The sequence below is a fragment of the Sinocyclocheilus anshuiensis genome, unplaced genomic scaffold (genome assembly GCF_001515605.1).
Source record: "Sinocyclocheilus anshuiensis isolate Anshui unplaced genomic scaffold, SAMN03320099.WGS_v1.1 scaffold794, whole genome shotgun sequence".
NCBI classification, from domain to species: Eukaryota; Metazoa; Chordata; class Actinopteri; order Cypriniformes; family Cyprinidae; genus Sinocyclocheilus; species Sinocyclocheilus anshuiensis.
This window is the reverse complement of record NW_015547683.1, coordinates 771,266-788,264: the sequence shown is the minus strand read 5'-3', so window position 1 is coordinate 788,264 and position 16,999 is coordinate 771,266. Positions and strand designations below refer to the sequence as shown.

Below are 16,999 nucleotides of genomic sequence, written 5' to 3'. Positions count from 1 at the left end.
CAGCAATACACAATAAAGTGCTATATAAATGCATCATTCATTCATTCATTCCATGGCTTTGCGCTCCATTAAGACAATGGAAAGACAATGAACTGAAGGCCTATGTATCCACTGTAATGTATCGACTCTATATAATTCTCCGGTGCTCCTGGATTCAGAGATGCTGCTATTTCCTTCATAAAAACCCAACAGACAATTCCATGGAATGAGTGTCTAGGAATTTGCACCAGATCCTTGTCTTCTCGCTCGAGTCGTGCCCTGCCAACATCTGCTCTGTTGAAGACACCAGTAAATCCACTTTTATGAGTGCTATATAAATGCATCATTCATTCATTCATTCCATGGCTTTGCGCTCCATTAAGACAATGGAAAGACAATGAACTGAAGGCCTATGTATCCACTGTAATGTATCGACTCTATATAATTCTCCGGTGCTCCTGGATTCAGAGATGCTGCTATTTCCTTCATAAAAACCCAACAGACAATTCCATGGAATGAGTGTCTAGGAATTTGCACCAGATCCTTGTCTTCCCGCTCGAGTCGTGCCCTGCCAACATCTGCTCTGTTGAAGACACCAGTAAATCCACTTTTATATTGGCTCTTTAAATTTCTACCCAACACATGCAGATACTGCTGTCCACATCAGTGGACATGTGTAGCTATGTGTGTGTTTGTAAATGAGGTGGACAGGTTGTATCAACTCGATTATTTTATGTCATTTTGGCCTTTTATATGATTGTTAAAGGAATAGTTCACCCACATTCAATATATAATAAAAGTCATCCATATGACTTGTGCGCTATATTGCAAGTCTTGTGAAATCATACAATAGTTTTATGGAAGGAATGAAATGGAAGTATTTTATTCATCACCATTTCGCTTTCCCACCCCTCTTGCAATACAGGCTGTCAACAGGGCTCACCAGGGATCTCTGTCATGGGCTTACTTCTTGACCTTGATTCCAGGTGTAGCCCAACTTTTTGTAATTTTCCTCAAGGTCTCGGTGTCAGGTGTTTCTTGGCCTTTCTCTTTTCCTATTTCCTGGAGGGTTCCTGGTCAGGGCTTGCTTGGTGATGTTTGATGTAGGCTTCTGGAGAGTGTGGCCTATCCAGCACTAGCGCCTCTTTGAGATTTCACAATTGAAGTGTTTATTCAAGAAAAATCTAGTTCTCTTTGTTGCATTCATGAGTTCATGAGGAAAACTGTGATGTCAGATTCTTACATATTGCATGTTTTCAATGCAATGATTGGCTCAGTTCATAAAACCTAAATAATTAATTCACAAATCAGACTGATTCAGTACTTGGGTTCAACTCGCTGACACAGAGTTACATTGTTGCCATGTTTAACAGATCAGATTATTAGCAAATAACTTATTTTGGTATTTTCCTCAAACAGAGCTATTAAATGACTTCAGCAGACTTGAAATAGAGTGCAGAAATCATATGGACTACTTGCACGGTACTTACTGTATGGTGTGTCCTGTTGAAGCTTAAAATCTCATTCCAAATTGAAAAAAAGAGTGAAAATTTCTCCTATTGTGCTTTCCAGAAGAAAGAATAGAATTGGAACATGAGGGTAAGTAAATTAGATTAATTTCTGAGTGAACTATCCTTTTATCCTGAGTTTTGGCATGACCGTTAGCGAAACGGATTTGGTCAAAGTTACCAGTGACTTGTTGATGGCTTCTGATTCTGGTGCCATTTCCATTCTCATCCTTTTTGATCTTAGAGCAGCTTTTGATACTGGTGATCATAGTCTTTTACTTTCCTGTTTTAAAAGAGCTTTCGGTGTGCCCGGAACAGCTTTAAACTGGGTTAAATCCTATTTTACGGACTGTTCCCAGTTCATTTCTATGGGTGGTTGCAGGATGAGATTAGCTTTATATGTACTGGTGCTCCTCAAGGCTCAGTTTTAGGGCCTTTACTGTTCAATATTTACTTGTCACCACTTGGGTGTCTGTTGTGATTGCTTAGTCTACACTACCACTTCTCTGCTGACGATACTCAAATCTATACACTTAAAACCTGGTGAAAATCTTGATGTCTGCTATCTATCTGATTGTATTTCTGAGATAAAAACATGGATGAATAATAACTTCCTCTGCCTTACTTTCTTAAATTAGCATTCGCTTGTTGAAGTTTATTTTATTATTTTATTCATTGTGTTGTGTGTTGCTTATTTTGTGTACAGCACTTTGGGAAGCTGCTTTAAAGGTGCTTCATAAAATAAAGTTTATTAATATTATATTTATTCTTTCCTTATCCACTCTCTCCATACACCAATGCTCACAAACTTCAACCTTCTCAGATTCAGTTCCGGGTGATAGAACAGTTTACTTTTCGAAACCTTCCTTTTCACCCCTTGTTTGCATTGGCGCATCTGAATCTCATTGGCTTCAAAGTCCGTTGCAGAACAAGGCATAACAATCAGTTACAATACACACCAGAACCATCAGAGATGCAGGGCGATCTGATTTCACAACATATGGCATCACCTGTTCTCAAGCATATCGCTCATCCCAGCGTATCCCATTCAAACATCTGTGGCCAATTTATCATTCTCACATTAAACAGAGGATTTTTCAGATGCCTGACTGAATCTTCTCTCAAGCCCATAATGCACTAAATCCTGCTATATCACTCACAGCATATTTCAGCATGTCATAAAGAGAAATGTAATGTTACACCCTATTTTTGACCCAGATTATGGAGGATGGGTTGGTTGATTATTAATTAAATGTTTATTTGATTTTCTCAGAGCTTTGAACCTGTGGATCAGATTTTATATGAGTTAAAACATAGGGGAAATTGGTACAAGTTGTTACACAGTGAAGTTGGAAATTGTTACAAGATCTCGGTATATACAATAAAACCATGCATATATTCAAAAATGTTAGTTTCATATTTTGTACATTACACTAACATTCAAAAATTTGGAGTCAATACGATTTTTAAGATAATAATAATAATAATAATAATACATTTATTATTAAATATGTTTATAATGTTCTAAATAATAGTTCTGTAATGTTCTATTTCAAACAGACCGTTCATTTGAATTTTCTCAAAGAATCCTAAAAAAAAATTATCACTATTTCCAAAAAAACGTTTTCAGCATTGATAATAATAAGAAAAGTTTTTTGATCACCAAATCAGCATATTAGAATGATTTCTGAAGGATCATGTGAGACTGAAGACTGGAGTAATGACTGCTGAAAATTCCGCTTTGCCATAACAGAAATAAATTACATTTGAAAATATATTAAAATAGAAAAGAGTTATTTTAAATTGAAATTATATTTGACATTATTACTGTTTTTATTTTATGTTTAATCAAATAAATGCAGCCTTGGTGAGTTTAAAAGACTTCTTAAAAACAATAAAAATCATACTGAACTTTTCTGGTGTTTCATGAATTGTTTACTGTTTGAATTTTGATGAAAAGCCATTGTGACACTTACATATGTTGGAGGTAATAAACTACTCAATGAACTGTATATTTTTTCCTGGGCAATAACAGTAGAAATATTCAATAGTTAACACTTCAATGTATGCACAAATTTTTTTTTTACTAAACCTTCCTAAACAAATATTCACTCGAGTAAGAAGTGTGACAACTAGCCTTGGTCTCCTCTGTATAAAAATAAAAATGCCCACACACAATTTAACTCTCAGCTCAACTGAGCAGTGCATCACGCAAAAAAATAAATAAAAGCTTAAGTAGGAAAATAATTGCTCATGTGTGTCATTTGAAAAACATAGCAGGCCAGATGAAGGGTTTCATTTATGTAAGGCCTCCGCCTTTTATGGCTTGTATCAGCATCACCTGGGGCATTGGGTGATGTCATCAGGCCTTTTTCTGGGTGACTCTTAAAGGCATTAGTTAGAATAATAAATGTAAGTGCATGTTATGGGTTCAGGTTACTGGGTTGTTTCCTCATGTTGGGTCTGGACAGGAACAAGGCCAGAACAGGAAACAATGATTGGTGTTTTTGTCAAATATTGTACACGCACTCTGACCTTGCACGGGACATTAGTATTTAGTGATAGAATGTCGGAATTTTAAAAAGCTAAAATTGATGCAATAATAATTTTTCAGTATTGGGGTGCAATAAAACACTATACAGGTACTATTTATTGTTAGAGATTCAATGTCGTTTTTCTTTTTAAAAAGCTGTCCAGAAACACAAATTCATTTACAGCATGAGTGAAATAATGCTTTTTATTAGAAATTTGTGGTGCACAAGAGAATAAAAAAATGATTCCAGCAAATGATTTTAGTTTTATGGCAGAGCACATGCCCTTGGGAACTGCTGTTGTTGACAACAGCCTTTTCATAAGTATTTTCTCAAAGATTGGAGCAATGAGACGTTTTGATATGATTCCGATTACTCATGGCTTCCAGGAAACTGGAATCTCCTTCATCTAGAGAGAGCAAGAAGCAGTGAAAATATCTCAACAGTCCACTGCTTTCCAAACAAATGAAAGTACATTTCTGCAGAAGAATAACACATTTCAGCAGGGCTGCTGATAGCAACACATTCTGTTTTTCTTGTCTGTTATATTAAAGACAATCAGTCCAAAGCTACATCAATATTCATATCTGCATCTATGATTGTATTCTATAATGTTTCAGGTATTTCCAGTTCTCACAAGATTTTTGTTCTCAGTTATTTTGCATTGAACTTTGTTTCAGACGTGTTTAAAAACACATCAAGCTGGGCTTACTGGCAAATAATTATTATTTTTTTTTTGCAAAACTTCAAAAACATGCCTATACATACAATTCACTGCAGTTTCCAGCTGAAATTCACACACTAGTGGCAGTAAAATGCCAACGACATTTATTACACAAATAATGATTACAATGGCAGTTTATTGATTAATAAGGACTTATTCCACGCTGTTCCTTGCACAATACTATGCTATGACCTCAAAAAACGTTTGCCATAATGTATGATTTGTAATACATTTTGATGTTTTCATCACATAACCAGCTCCATATTTATGGCTTTTCTGATGTAGTAAACCTCCTCGGTAGCTCACCTGGTAAAGCATTGCACTTTAAATGTGGAGCACTCAGGTACGAGTGAAACACAAGTCACTATAAAAGAGCTCAAAGACGTGTAGAAACTAGCTCAAAGGACATGGTTGTTTCAGCAAATGCTTTTACAGTGTCTCATGCAAGACACAGAGTTCTAAAAATGCGACACTCAAGTTATAAAATAAGTTCAACTTTTAAAAAACGATGTCTCGAGACCTTGAGTTTTTTTTGCCATTCCAGTGCCCGCATCTCAGGTTTTTCAAAGCAAAAATGTGTTCTGTGTGAATGGCCCTAAAGAGTTGATTAAATAGCATAATTTGGTAAGAAAAGTTCATAATAAAATATCTGATTTTGACAAATCAAAGCACACTTGTTGAGACCTCTTCTGATATGCTAGAGGAGACTTTATACTTTAGACACAGAGTCAACTATAGTCAATGTATTCTTAAAAGTGATGTTTTTAAAATATAAAACACTTCATTATTTAACATGCAGAGACAACTGTAAGTAAACCATTTGTAGTGTAAACATTGGGCCATATCATACACCCAGCGCAATGCGGTGCCAGGCGTGATGCAAGTGTTTTTGCTAGTTTCAGCCAGACGCAGTTATCATTTTCACGTCCTGCGCCACGTTGTTTAAATAGCAAAAGCATTTGCGCCCGTGGGCGTGCTGGTCTGAAAACGAGGTGTGTTCAGGCGTATTGTTGGCACGTTGCAAAGTCTTAGATCTTTGAGTTCAGCTCATGAAAAATGGGGGCAAAACCAAAAGTGTTGCGTTCATAATTTTGTTCAGTGTATTTTGAGGTAACTGAAATAGACTGCACCTTTGACCAACTGAAACCTGGTCTAAAGTCAATGGCGCATTTTTAAAAAATTTTTGTTAATTAAAGAGCGCGTTAGTATATGCACCATAATAATAAAGATTATTATTGTGCCACGTACATGGTCTGCTCGCGCTTTAACCTCGCGCACGAGCAGAAACTTTCCTCTCTGGAGAAGCGTTCAGTCTTTGCTCTTGCAAATTCCGCCATGTAAATAGCGAATCCGCCATAGCGCGAGCGCAACTGGCCTTTAAAGGGAATGGGAGATGAGACTCTGATTGGTTTATTGCACGTTATGCCCAAAACACACGCAGCACTCAATAAGAGAATAGGTACAACCCTTTTGGACCATGCGCCCGGCGCGCCAACAGTTTTTCCCGCCGTTAAACTAGCAAAACTGGTTTCGGACACGCCCTAAGTGCACTTGCGCCTGCGCTTTAGACCATGTGCTTAGACCCTTAAAATATGGCCCTTTGTCTCTGTGGTGCTATCAACATTGTTTGTTTGCGGGGCTATCTGTTTGACTGACCAATGACAGCCTGTAGAAGTGTTCAGGGAAGCCTGTTTGAAATAGTCATTGATTTCACATTGAATCACATTTGGTGACACTACAGTGGCACCAAATTACACACTTCATCTTGGATCCACGTTTCATCCACATTGCTTATTGTATTAGCCAACTCTGGGACATTGATTAAAATATATTACCTCTTTACCTTGTGTTTATTGTGCTTGTTTGACCCCGTCACTCCCAACATGCTGAACGAGATACTTTCACAGCTGAGTGACTTGAATCACAAGGTTTATTTACAGCATTACGTTGTCTTCAATGGTGCTGAACTCAGTCTGGACAGCACACAAGAGTTGATTATTCTGGCGTTTGACAGCATGCTTTGTGTATGCAAGTGTTTGTGTGGATGGATGGGTGATTGAGCGTGTGTTTGTGTGTGTTTTTTTTCTTGTCTGTCGGTGTATTTTTCTTGTCCGTTTTCATCACCATTGTGTTAAACCGAACAGCTGAGTAACCCTGTCGCCACATTTTGTTGCATATTTTGGTCTTTCAAGCACCATTGCCCACACGGCCAAATCAATAAAAAGTGTTTTTGAATTTTTTTTGCATCATTAAATTTTATGTGTTCTGTCTTTTGTGTTTCTCCTCTAGTGTGTCATCTCTCAATGTGTCTGGAAGTAATCTGTTCTGCTTGTGTTTGTAGGTTTGTTACTCTTTACAGTACATGGCAAATGTGGAATTTTTCTTTGGAAAGTACCAATTAGAGTTATTTGTGAAAACTTCCCTTGTGAAAAATAAGTGTGCTAAATTGTATTGAAATAAAAGGCCACTGAAGTGTACTTAGACTAGAGTTTTATGACACTTTCTTAACACTTAAGTACACTTAAAAAAAAACTGCACTTTGTAAAAATGTCAGATTAAAGGGTTAACTTTAAAGTTTTGTTTTAATATAATTTATTTTAAAAATTCAATTTTTTTTTACATTTTAATATATATTTTTTTATATTTAATATTTTGTTGTGCTTTAAACCACTTATATTGATGTGTTGACTAACATACTAAAGCACATGTAAGTATTTGATTATAATTTAAACTAACATTAAAGGATATTTTAGTTACCATAAATGCTTGTCAGTACATCCAGCAGTACACTTTAACCCAAGTAATTCTGAAATTACATGTGAAGATGTACTTGTCCTACTTAAGTGGGTCAAAAAACACTCTTAGGTTGAACTAATTGCATTTAACATGAATTTAAACTATAATACCTTTTAATTTAATTAGAATTAACATGCAATAAAATATATTACCTCTTTACCTTGTGTTTATTGTGCTTGTTTGACCCCGTCACTCCCAACATGCTGAACGAGATACTTTCACAGCTGAGTGACTTGAATCACAAGGTTTATTTACAGCATTACGTTGTCTTCAATGGTGCTGAACTCAGTCTGGACAGCACACAAGAGTTGATTATTCTGGCGTTTGACAGCATGCTTTGTGTATGCAAGTGTTTGTGTGGATGGATGGGTGATTGAGCGTGTGTTTGTGTGTGTTTTTTTTCTTGTCTGTCGGTGTATTTTTCTTGTCCGTTTTCATCACCATTGTGTTAAACCGAACAGCTGAGTAACCCTGTCGCCACATTTTGTTGCATATTTTGGTCTTTCAAGCACCATTGCCCACACGGCCAAATCAATAAAAAGTGTTTTTGAATTTTTTTTGCATCATTAAATTTTATGTGTTCTGTCTTTTGTGTTTCTCCTCTAGTGTGTCATCTCTCAATGTGTCTGGAAGTAATCTGTTCTGCTTGTGTTTGTAGGTTTGTTACTCTTTACAGTACATGGCAAATGTGGAATTTTTCTTTGGAAAGTACCAATTAGAGTTATTTGTGAAAACTTCCCTTGTGAAAAATAAGTGTGCTAAATTGTATTGAAATAAAAGGCCACTGAAGTGTACTTAGACTAGAGTTTTATGACACTTTCTTAACACTTAAGTACACTTAAAAAAAAACTGCACTTTGTAAAAATGTCAGATTAAAGGGTTAACTTTAAAGTTTTGTTTTAATATAATTTATTTTAAAAATTCAATTTTTTTTTACATTTTAATATATATTTTTTTATATTTAATATTTTGTTGTGCTTTAAACCACTTATATTGATGTGTTGACTAACATACTAAAGCACATGTAAGTATTTGATTATAATTTAAACTAACATTAAAGGATATTTTAGTTACCATAAATGCTTGTCAGTACATCCAGCAGTACACTTTAACCCAAGTAATTCTGAAATTACATGTGAAGATGTACTTGTCCTACTTAAGTGGGTCAAAAAACACTCTTAGGTTGAACTAATTGCATTTAACATGAATTTAAACTATAATACCTTTTAATTTAATTAGAATTAACATGCAATTAAGTGTCTGAAAACATTACATTCAGTTCACACTTAAGTATATTTTTATATTACTTTATTTACATTTGTAAGAAGTACTTTTTTTTTTTTTAAGTATGCTAAAGTGTACTTTTTCACCAGAGTTGTCACATAGTTACAAATACATTATAGCCCCCAAAATAAATAACTATTTTTAACAATTACATTGTTAAACATCTGACCTCTGTATAAAAATACATATCACCACATACTTACCATGGGAAAAGATTTCTATTGCTTTCTATCATAGATTTATTAAGTGGTGTAATGCTGCTTTGTGGCAAATGTGCCCCTTGTGGTTCAGAATATAAGATGTATGTCCTTAGCTTCCTGTACTTGACCCTTCTTGTCATTTCGGTTTCCTCTCAGTTTGAGACTTTGAACGCAGTAGGTTAGCCGTTGTGACCGTAGTTTACATCACAGTCTGAAAATGTGGAGCTTTTTTCTGTCACAACACGGGTCATTATTCTCTCTCTCTACTCTCTTCCCATGGATGACATTTACTCTAAATGAAGACAAACTACATGAATTCAGCTTCCTGTTGCAGTTGAAACTCTCAGCACTGTGGTTGATGAGCGTTACACCAAGGCCCACTCAAATAGAGTGCACTTTATGACCAATCAAGCTATGAGTCCATGAAGACATCTCTTCATAAACGATATGCCTTGGGTCAGTCGTATTTCTCGTCAGGGTCAGAGTAAGGAACAGTTTCTTCATCAATATTTCTGCTTTTTATTTCAGGCAGTGATGTATGAAAGTGAAGTATGACAGTATTCAAAGATTTATCCGAACATAAATCTCTCATTTGTCATCATGAATGGGACCTCTGAATTCTTCTGATTCTTCACATTTGACTCCATAAAGACTGCATTGTGTTTTTTTTACAATGTCTTCCTACAGTGTGTGTGTGTGTGTGTGAGTCATGAGAGCTACTTCTTTGCTGATTAGGGCTGTTCATACAGTACCCCTCACATCCTGTTAGCAAATGCTTGCACACACGACGGGACACACCGAATACTTGCCATCTATTACTGAAAGAGTCTAGTCTCATGGACTTATTTTTAAGCATAGACTTCAGTCAGTGTTGCGGAATCTATTTTGAAACTGTGTCTTGAGTTAGACCAAGTCATGTTTTTCAAAAAATAAAAAATAAAAAAATAACTTCACGACATTACATATGAGAAAGAGAATCATTTAGTATGAACCAATTCACTAGAAAGATTCAGATTTTTTCCCCAGTGCTCTGAGAGAGAGAGAGAGAGAGAGAGAGAGAGAGAGAGAGAGAGTTGTTTAGTGCATTACTATATGATTCAGATTTTTCAATGCTACATATAAGAGAAAGAATCATTTAGGATGAATTCACTAAAATTATTCATTAGAATGTTTCGGACTTTCCAATACTATTTGTGAAGTAGAATCGTCTAGGATGAACCGATTCACTTGAATGAGTCAGACTTTTAACACTAGGCTACATGAGAGAGAGGACTGTTTAGACAAAACTGATTCACAATAATGATAATGATTTCCCAGTGCCCCAAGAGAAAGAATAGTCTAGGATGAATCGACTGACTGGAATGATTTGGATTACCAGCGTTTCATATGAGATATAGAATCGTTTCTGACAAAACGATTAATTAGAATGATTCAGACTTCAGTGCAACAAATGAGAGAGATGAATGTTCAGAACAAACCAGTTCATGAGAATCATTATAGGTTTTCCAATACCCTGAGAGAGATTTGTTTAGGATGAATTGACTCACTAGAATGATTCAGATTTTCCAAAGCTACATATAAAAGAAAGAATTATTTAGAACGAACCAATTCACTAGAATGATTCTGACTTTTGCCAAATGCGATTCCTAAACTACTCTTAGGCTACTAGAAATGTAAAGTTTGAGTTTGAGGCTTTTAATTAAATAATATAGCCTGTTGCAGACTTCATATTTTTTCTTGTTTTGTTTTTATGGGTTTCCACAGATGAGTCAAGCAAACAAGTTCTTAGTATTGTAATGCATAAAATATGATTTGAATCGCAGCCAGACAATTGCAAACTCAACTGCCAAATCAACACTTATTTGCTAAGTGCCTTGCGTAAGTGAAGGACTTCTGGGGGCTTCTTGCAGTGTTATTGTCATAATGAGTTTCAGTCCCCTTGTGGTCAGGCTTCAGATTTTGTTTTGTACTCCTTAACTGCATTCAGAGAGCGCTGAATTAAGGACTGCTGTGGAAATTAACCTCAATGAGCTCCAATGAAATCAACAAAATCCAGTTATGCCTGCGGTGGAGGACAAAGCCTCTGATGGGCAGGAATGGAAATCCCCTTTTTGAGTGAGCGGTCATGTACAAAATTCAAGAACTTGTCGACCCTCTTAACATTTAGATCTTGTACCTCTGGGACCAAGTGTTCAGTGGCTTCAAAATCTGTGTTTTTGAAGGAATAGATGACTCAAATTCCCAGCGTTGTAATTTGGATTAGGGTGTGTGTTGGAAAGGTTGACTAGACTCTCCCGACACTCGACTTGTAGGCAAGCCAAGAGGACCTTTAGGGGGTCTGGGACATTGGAGCTGCACAACACTAACCCACTACGGCTCATTTGTCTTCTCAGTTTAATCATATTGATGACATCTTGCACCAAATACGACAACCTGCAGCTTTTATTAGGGTCACGAGTGAGGTCTTGATGTCTTAATGCCCATGTTAACAAAGAAACGCAAGTATCCACGTGTGGCTTGCACATAAAACAAATCCTTATCCCGCTGTGCAGTTGAGCTGTAGTCTAACAGATAGATGTGGTTTATTTGTGCATCATTGATGGAGTACTGATGTTGGCTTGGAATTCTGCTGTGCAAGACTTTGACTCATGATTAAGTGTCTTGTGGGTTAATTCAGATGCAAACCCTCCACGCATTAAAGCCGAACCTCCGCCCTGTTCCTCCAACAATATACTATACCTCTCCTGAGTTCATCCACACACCCTGTCGTGTCAGTCAATCATCACCACACCCAGACCTCCCAAAATGCAACAATGACCTCATGAAAACACTTTATCTGGGTTTCCTCTGTCCTGCTTAGACAGAATGAATGTGACCTCAGACCTGAAAGACCAGAAATCTGCATGCCATTTGCGCATAAACAGCCACTGATTTGCTTACAGGAAAAAGTGTCATTAATGGATTTGAGCATGTAACTAAACGGTTACTAGGGTGTTCTGTGTATAGTTTCTACTGTTTCAGCTGTTTTTGTCCATATACTGAAAGTCAATGGGGTTCAAAACAACACTGGAACCCATAGATTTTCATTGTGGATAAAAGACATTTCTCAAAAACATTTTCTTTTGTGTTCCACAGAAGAAAGGACGTCATATACGTTTGGAACGTGAGGGTGAGTAAATTATGAGAATTATCAATGATGGGTCAACTATTATTGGTATGATCAATAGCAACCTTGTGAAAAAGAAGTGCACTTAAATGTGAACTAGTAGTGTACTTCAAACCTTAAAGAGGTCATAGGATGCTACATGCACTTTTACAAGTTGTTTGAACTGAAATGTGTTTTGGCAGTGTGTGTACACAACCACCCTATAATGATAAAAATCCCCCCAGTGTTTTTTTTTTTTAATCTGGTTAAATGTTTTCCCCTTTCTCAAATCGAGCCGATCTCAGATGCCTCTGTGTGACGTCACACAGACAGGCCCCTCCCACGATAGTTTGATTGACAGTAGCGTTTCAGCACAGACAGCTTGATCTGAAAAGAGCTGTTTTTGACCGGGTAAAAAAGGTGTTTTTTACACTACCATTGAAAAATTTTAACCAAACTATGTTACAGACTTTTCATTAAGACCCTAAAGAATCATATCAACTTGTGGAAAATGGGCATCCTATGACCCCTCTTTGTATTGATGTCAAATGAATAATTTTGCTTAAAAGTACTTAAAGTACAATAATAAATAGATAATGAGACAATAGATGTAATTATGAAATTGCATATAAAAATTAAGTTCTACTTGAGGGTCAAAAAAGCGCTGCAAAGTGCATTCAATATAATTTTAAACTTTAATACATATTTATTTAATTGCAATTAACATGCAATTAATTTCTGAAAATAATACATTTAGTTTGCACTTAAGCATATTCTTTTTAAGGATATTATATAAGTTCTATATTAAAGTATACTTCCTTTCACAAGGCTAAAAGTGCTAATAATAAAACATTAAATCTAAATTTACTGTACACTCTGATCTTTATTTCCCACTATGTAAAATGTGTCTTCAATCATATATTGCAACATTTAAAAAATGTCAGACATCTGGAGATGGGGAGTTGTATGTCAAGAGACAATGATTTATTGTATCTGAACCATTTATGGTTGCATACTGTATTGTATAGCACATAGTGAGGTACAGAATGTAAAACATTACAACAGCAAATTCATACACAGCAAATGATTTTAGAGTAAGTTTATTTGAACTATTGTACACAAAATGTGAAATTTTACACATAAATGCAACATATAAAACATTGTGACTCATCCAGGAGTAATCATAAGTAAACATTTATGTTGAATGACTATAATATTAAATATCTGGGGATGAGAAATCTGAGGTTTAATAACAGGAATATTGTAACACAACTTATTCTTGGAAATATTTACAATGAGAATGTAATATTTTACAAAATGAATATCTAAAATAATGAAATTTACATAACATTAAAAATCTCATTGCCCAAAATTGATATTTTGTTTCTTTTAAATGATATTACTACACATTTTGCAAATTTTGAATGCAAGAATAAACATTACTGCAAAAAGCTGTGTAAAAACATTAGTTACACTTTATGTTTTTTCAAGATCCTTAACTGTACCATTTTTTAAATGTTGGGGCCTGATTATTAACTACATGAAAATGAGACATGCTCTTTTTTTGTATTTTATTTATTTATTTGCTGTTTTTCTGTATTCCTTCAAGATGTAATCATTGTGATCGGATTGATCTTTTACATTGCATGCATCAGAGATATTTATCCCTAACAATTATTAATACTTTTTTAATACTACAGTTTACTTACTGTATATTTTTGTATATCTGTCTGTACTGTACTGTTGCTGTTGTTGTTGTACTTTTTTGGACCACGCTTTTTGATCTAATTTGTTGTATAAGAAAATTAAATAAAAAAAAAGAAAAAGGCCTCAAATTGGGAAAAAAATGAGACATGCATCACCTTAAAGTCCAATAACACTATTGTTGAGGGTAAAAATATATTCCCAAATCATGTGGACTCATTTTTATGGAAGCTTATTTCTGCCACGTAATAAAAATATAAAAAAGATAATTGCAACCTTTTATATCACGACTGATTTGTTTGTTTTTTTAATTCTGAGTTTCATTCTTGCAATTTTGACTTTTTCTTGGACTTCTGAGTTTACATCTCACAATTCTGTCTTTTCCCATAGAATTTGGAATTAACATCTATATTTTTTTTAGACACCTAACCGCACACACATGCACAATTCTGAGGAAAAAAAGTCAGAATTGTGAGATAAAACATCACAATAACCTTTATATTTTTATTCTGCTTCTATAGAGTTTAAACTTGATCTCAATCACCATACCAATAAAGAAAGCAATGTGCTCCCATAAATGGTGTATTTTCCTATGCACCAGGCCAAATTAAAGAAGATGCCCACCGCGTCAGATTCTAGACAAAACTTCACTGGCCCACAAAGTGAATATTGTAGGTCATCTGATGGCCATTGTCCCAGGCATACAGCACCTTATCTTTGGGATTGTAGTCCACTTGGGTCACAAAGGCGTACTCATTAGTGAACGGCAAACGTGGAGCGGCCTCCGTGTTCGTGTGCGTATCGTAAGCATACAAAATCTCACCCTCTTTCTGGTTGTACACGTCAATTGCATACAGCACGCCGCACACGATGAAGCAGTTTCCGTACGAGCTGCGCTTCAGCCCAGTCCTCCATGTCGTCTCCTTCTTCATGGACAGGTCGCTTGGGTCCAGCTTGCTGATGACGATGACTTCGTGTTGCGAGTAGTCGTAATCCAGCGCTGGGTAGATCACCCAGAGGCCACTCTCGTCTATGGCGAAATCGATGTCTGAATGTCCTCGCCATTTCCACGGTGTGGTGTCCTCATACACCGCATCATGAAGCTGTGTCCAAGCTGCCACATAGCGCATGCGCAAGTCATATTTGATGATGTTTTTGGTGAAGGCTCTGTTGTAATAGAAGGCACCATTGTAGACCACATGACCGGTTCCTATCCAGTTGTAGGGAAGCTTGTAGAGGTTACTCCAGCGACCTATCATTGATGAAGATATTCGAAAGATCTTGATTATGATACAATTTGTTATATTATACAATAATTTATATTAGCTACACAATACAGGCCATCATGGAGCAATATTCTCAACTACATATCAGAGGGAAATTAACTAAGAATTTTAACGCCCAGTTCACTAAAGAAATGATACAAGGCAGTAATAAAATTTGCTCTGAATGCCATTTTCGCAGTGTGATTCTCCAACTTGCAGGTTAATTTCAAATGCTGGGTTTTTCAACACACTACGATCCAGGCACCTGAATTGCTATATGTCTGATTATAGCACACTTCTCCACGATTTAATCATCCTTTGATTAATTACTGTGGCCAGTAAAGTGTAAATAAAATTAGTAATTTAAAAATAAATAAAATTATCATAGTAAATAAAAAAAATCTTAAAATCGATATTTTATATAGGTGTAATCTGTAGTCTAATTTACATAAAAAAACATTCAACATTTCAAATACTCATGATACAGTGCTTTTTCAGTGCCTTTAGAGCCTTAAACTGGATTGTGCATGTTTAGCAAGCAAGAACTGAAAGTGGCAGAACTCTTTAGTAAATTTGCCCCTCTTTGTTTTGCTGTTTTTACCTTGTTTGAAATTCTCCAGGTTGCGGAACTCCACCAGGTTATTGCCGTAGTAGTAGTTCGTAACGTAGATCTTGTTGTCTTTGGCCACTGGGTCTTTCATCCAGGCTCCTTCATTCCGTCCATAACTGTGATGCTTCTCTGGCATCTCCACTGAAGCCAGTGTGCCCTCACAGTCTAAAGATTGACCTATTCAAAGAAATCAATAGAGATTTCCATATATCTCCACACAGGTACCAGCATACTTAAAAAATACCTTTCTGCAGTTTGGGGTCAGTAAGACTTTTTAATGTTTTGAAAGATGTCTCTTATGCTCACCAAGTCTGCATTTATTTGTTTAAAAATACAGTAAATTGTGAAATTTTATTACAATTTAAAATAACTGCTTTGTATTCTAATATATTTTAAAGTGTACTTTATTCCTGTGATGACGAAGCTAAATTTTCAGCATCATTACTACAGTCTTCAGTGTCATATGATTCTTCAGAAATCATTCTAATATGCTGATTTGTTGCTCAAGAAACATATATATAAATTAATTAATTGTACCTGCTTTGTGCAAGTGTGACTTTCCTCCACTGTCCATTGCTTTCTCTGGTGCTGGTGTAAACAGGGTTGAATTCATGATAGGCACTTCACTGGTGGTTGCTAGTGTGGTGCTTTTTGTTGTCACAGCAACAAGCGTAGTGGTTGTTATTGGCGGCACAGTCGACATTATTTCAGACTCTTCCAAAACTAGCTTGGAGCCCCTTTTATCCTCGGTTAGGTGGCCAGCGTGGGTTTTGGCTGAGTTTTCTGAAAAGAGCATAAGGAGAAAGCCAGGGAGGGTTTGAAAGGCAAATTACAGCCCTTGGCTTGAAGTTTTACCGCGAGCATTTCAGATTCCTCACATCAAAAGTATTATTAATGAGATGTTGCACTCGAAGAAAGCTAAATTTTCAGCATCATTACTACAGTCTTCAGTGTCATATGATTCTTCAGAAATCATTCTAATATGCTGATTTGTTGCTCAAGAAACATTTATTTGTATTTTTAATGATGAAAACAGATTTGCTGCTTAATATTTTTGTGAAAAGAAACCATGCTACATTTTATTTCAGGATTTGTTGATGAATAGAAAGTTCAAAAGAACAGCACATATTTAAAATAGAAATGTTTTGTAACATTATAAATATTGTTATTGTCACTTCTGATCAATTTCATGCATACTTGCTGAATAAATGTATTAATTTAAATTAATTTAAATTTAATTTAATTTTAAACTC

General features: G+C 35.7%; 1 protein-coding gene across 2 annotated transcripts in view; it reads right to left on the bottom strand.

Annotated features, from left to right (window-relative positions):
* Window positions 1–14,385: 14,385 nt before the first annotated feature.
* Window positions 14,386–16,999, bottom strand: part of LOC107703179 (olfactomedin-like protein 2A) — a 27,591-nt gene continuing 24,977 nt past the window's right edge. The window contains exons 6-8 of one of the 2 annotated variants that reach the window (XM_016505734.1): window positions 16,284–16,529; window positions 15,738–15,923; window positions 14,386–15,123 (exon numbers count right to left, since the gene is read on the bottom strand). In XM_016505734.1, the coding sequence (XP_016361220.1) occupies window positions 14,519–15,123; window positions 15,738–15,923; window positions 16,284–16,529 (1,037 nt within the window). In that variant the 3' untranslated portion in view covers window positions 14,386–14,518. The remainder of the gene's footprint in view (window positions 15,124–15,737; window positions 15,924–16,283; window positions 16,530–16,999) is intronic. The other variant, XM_016505735.1, reaches the window with a different exon arrangement.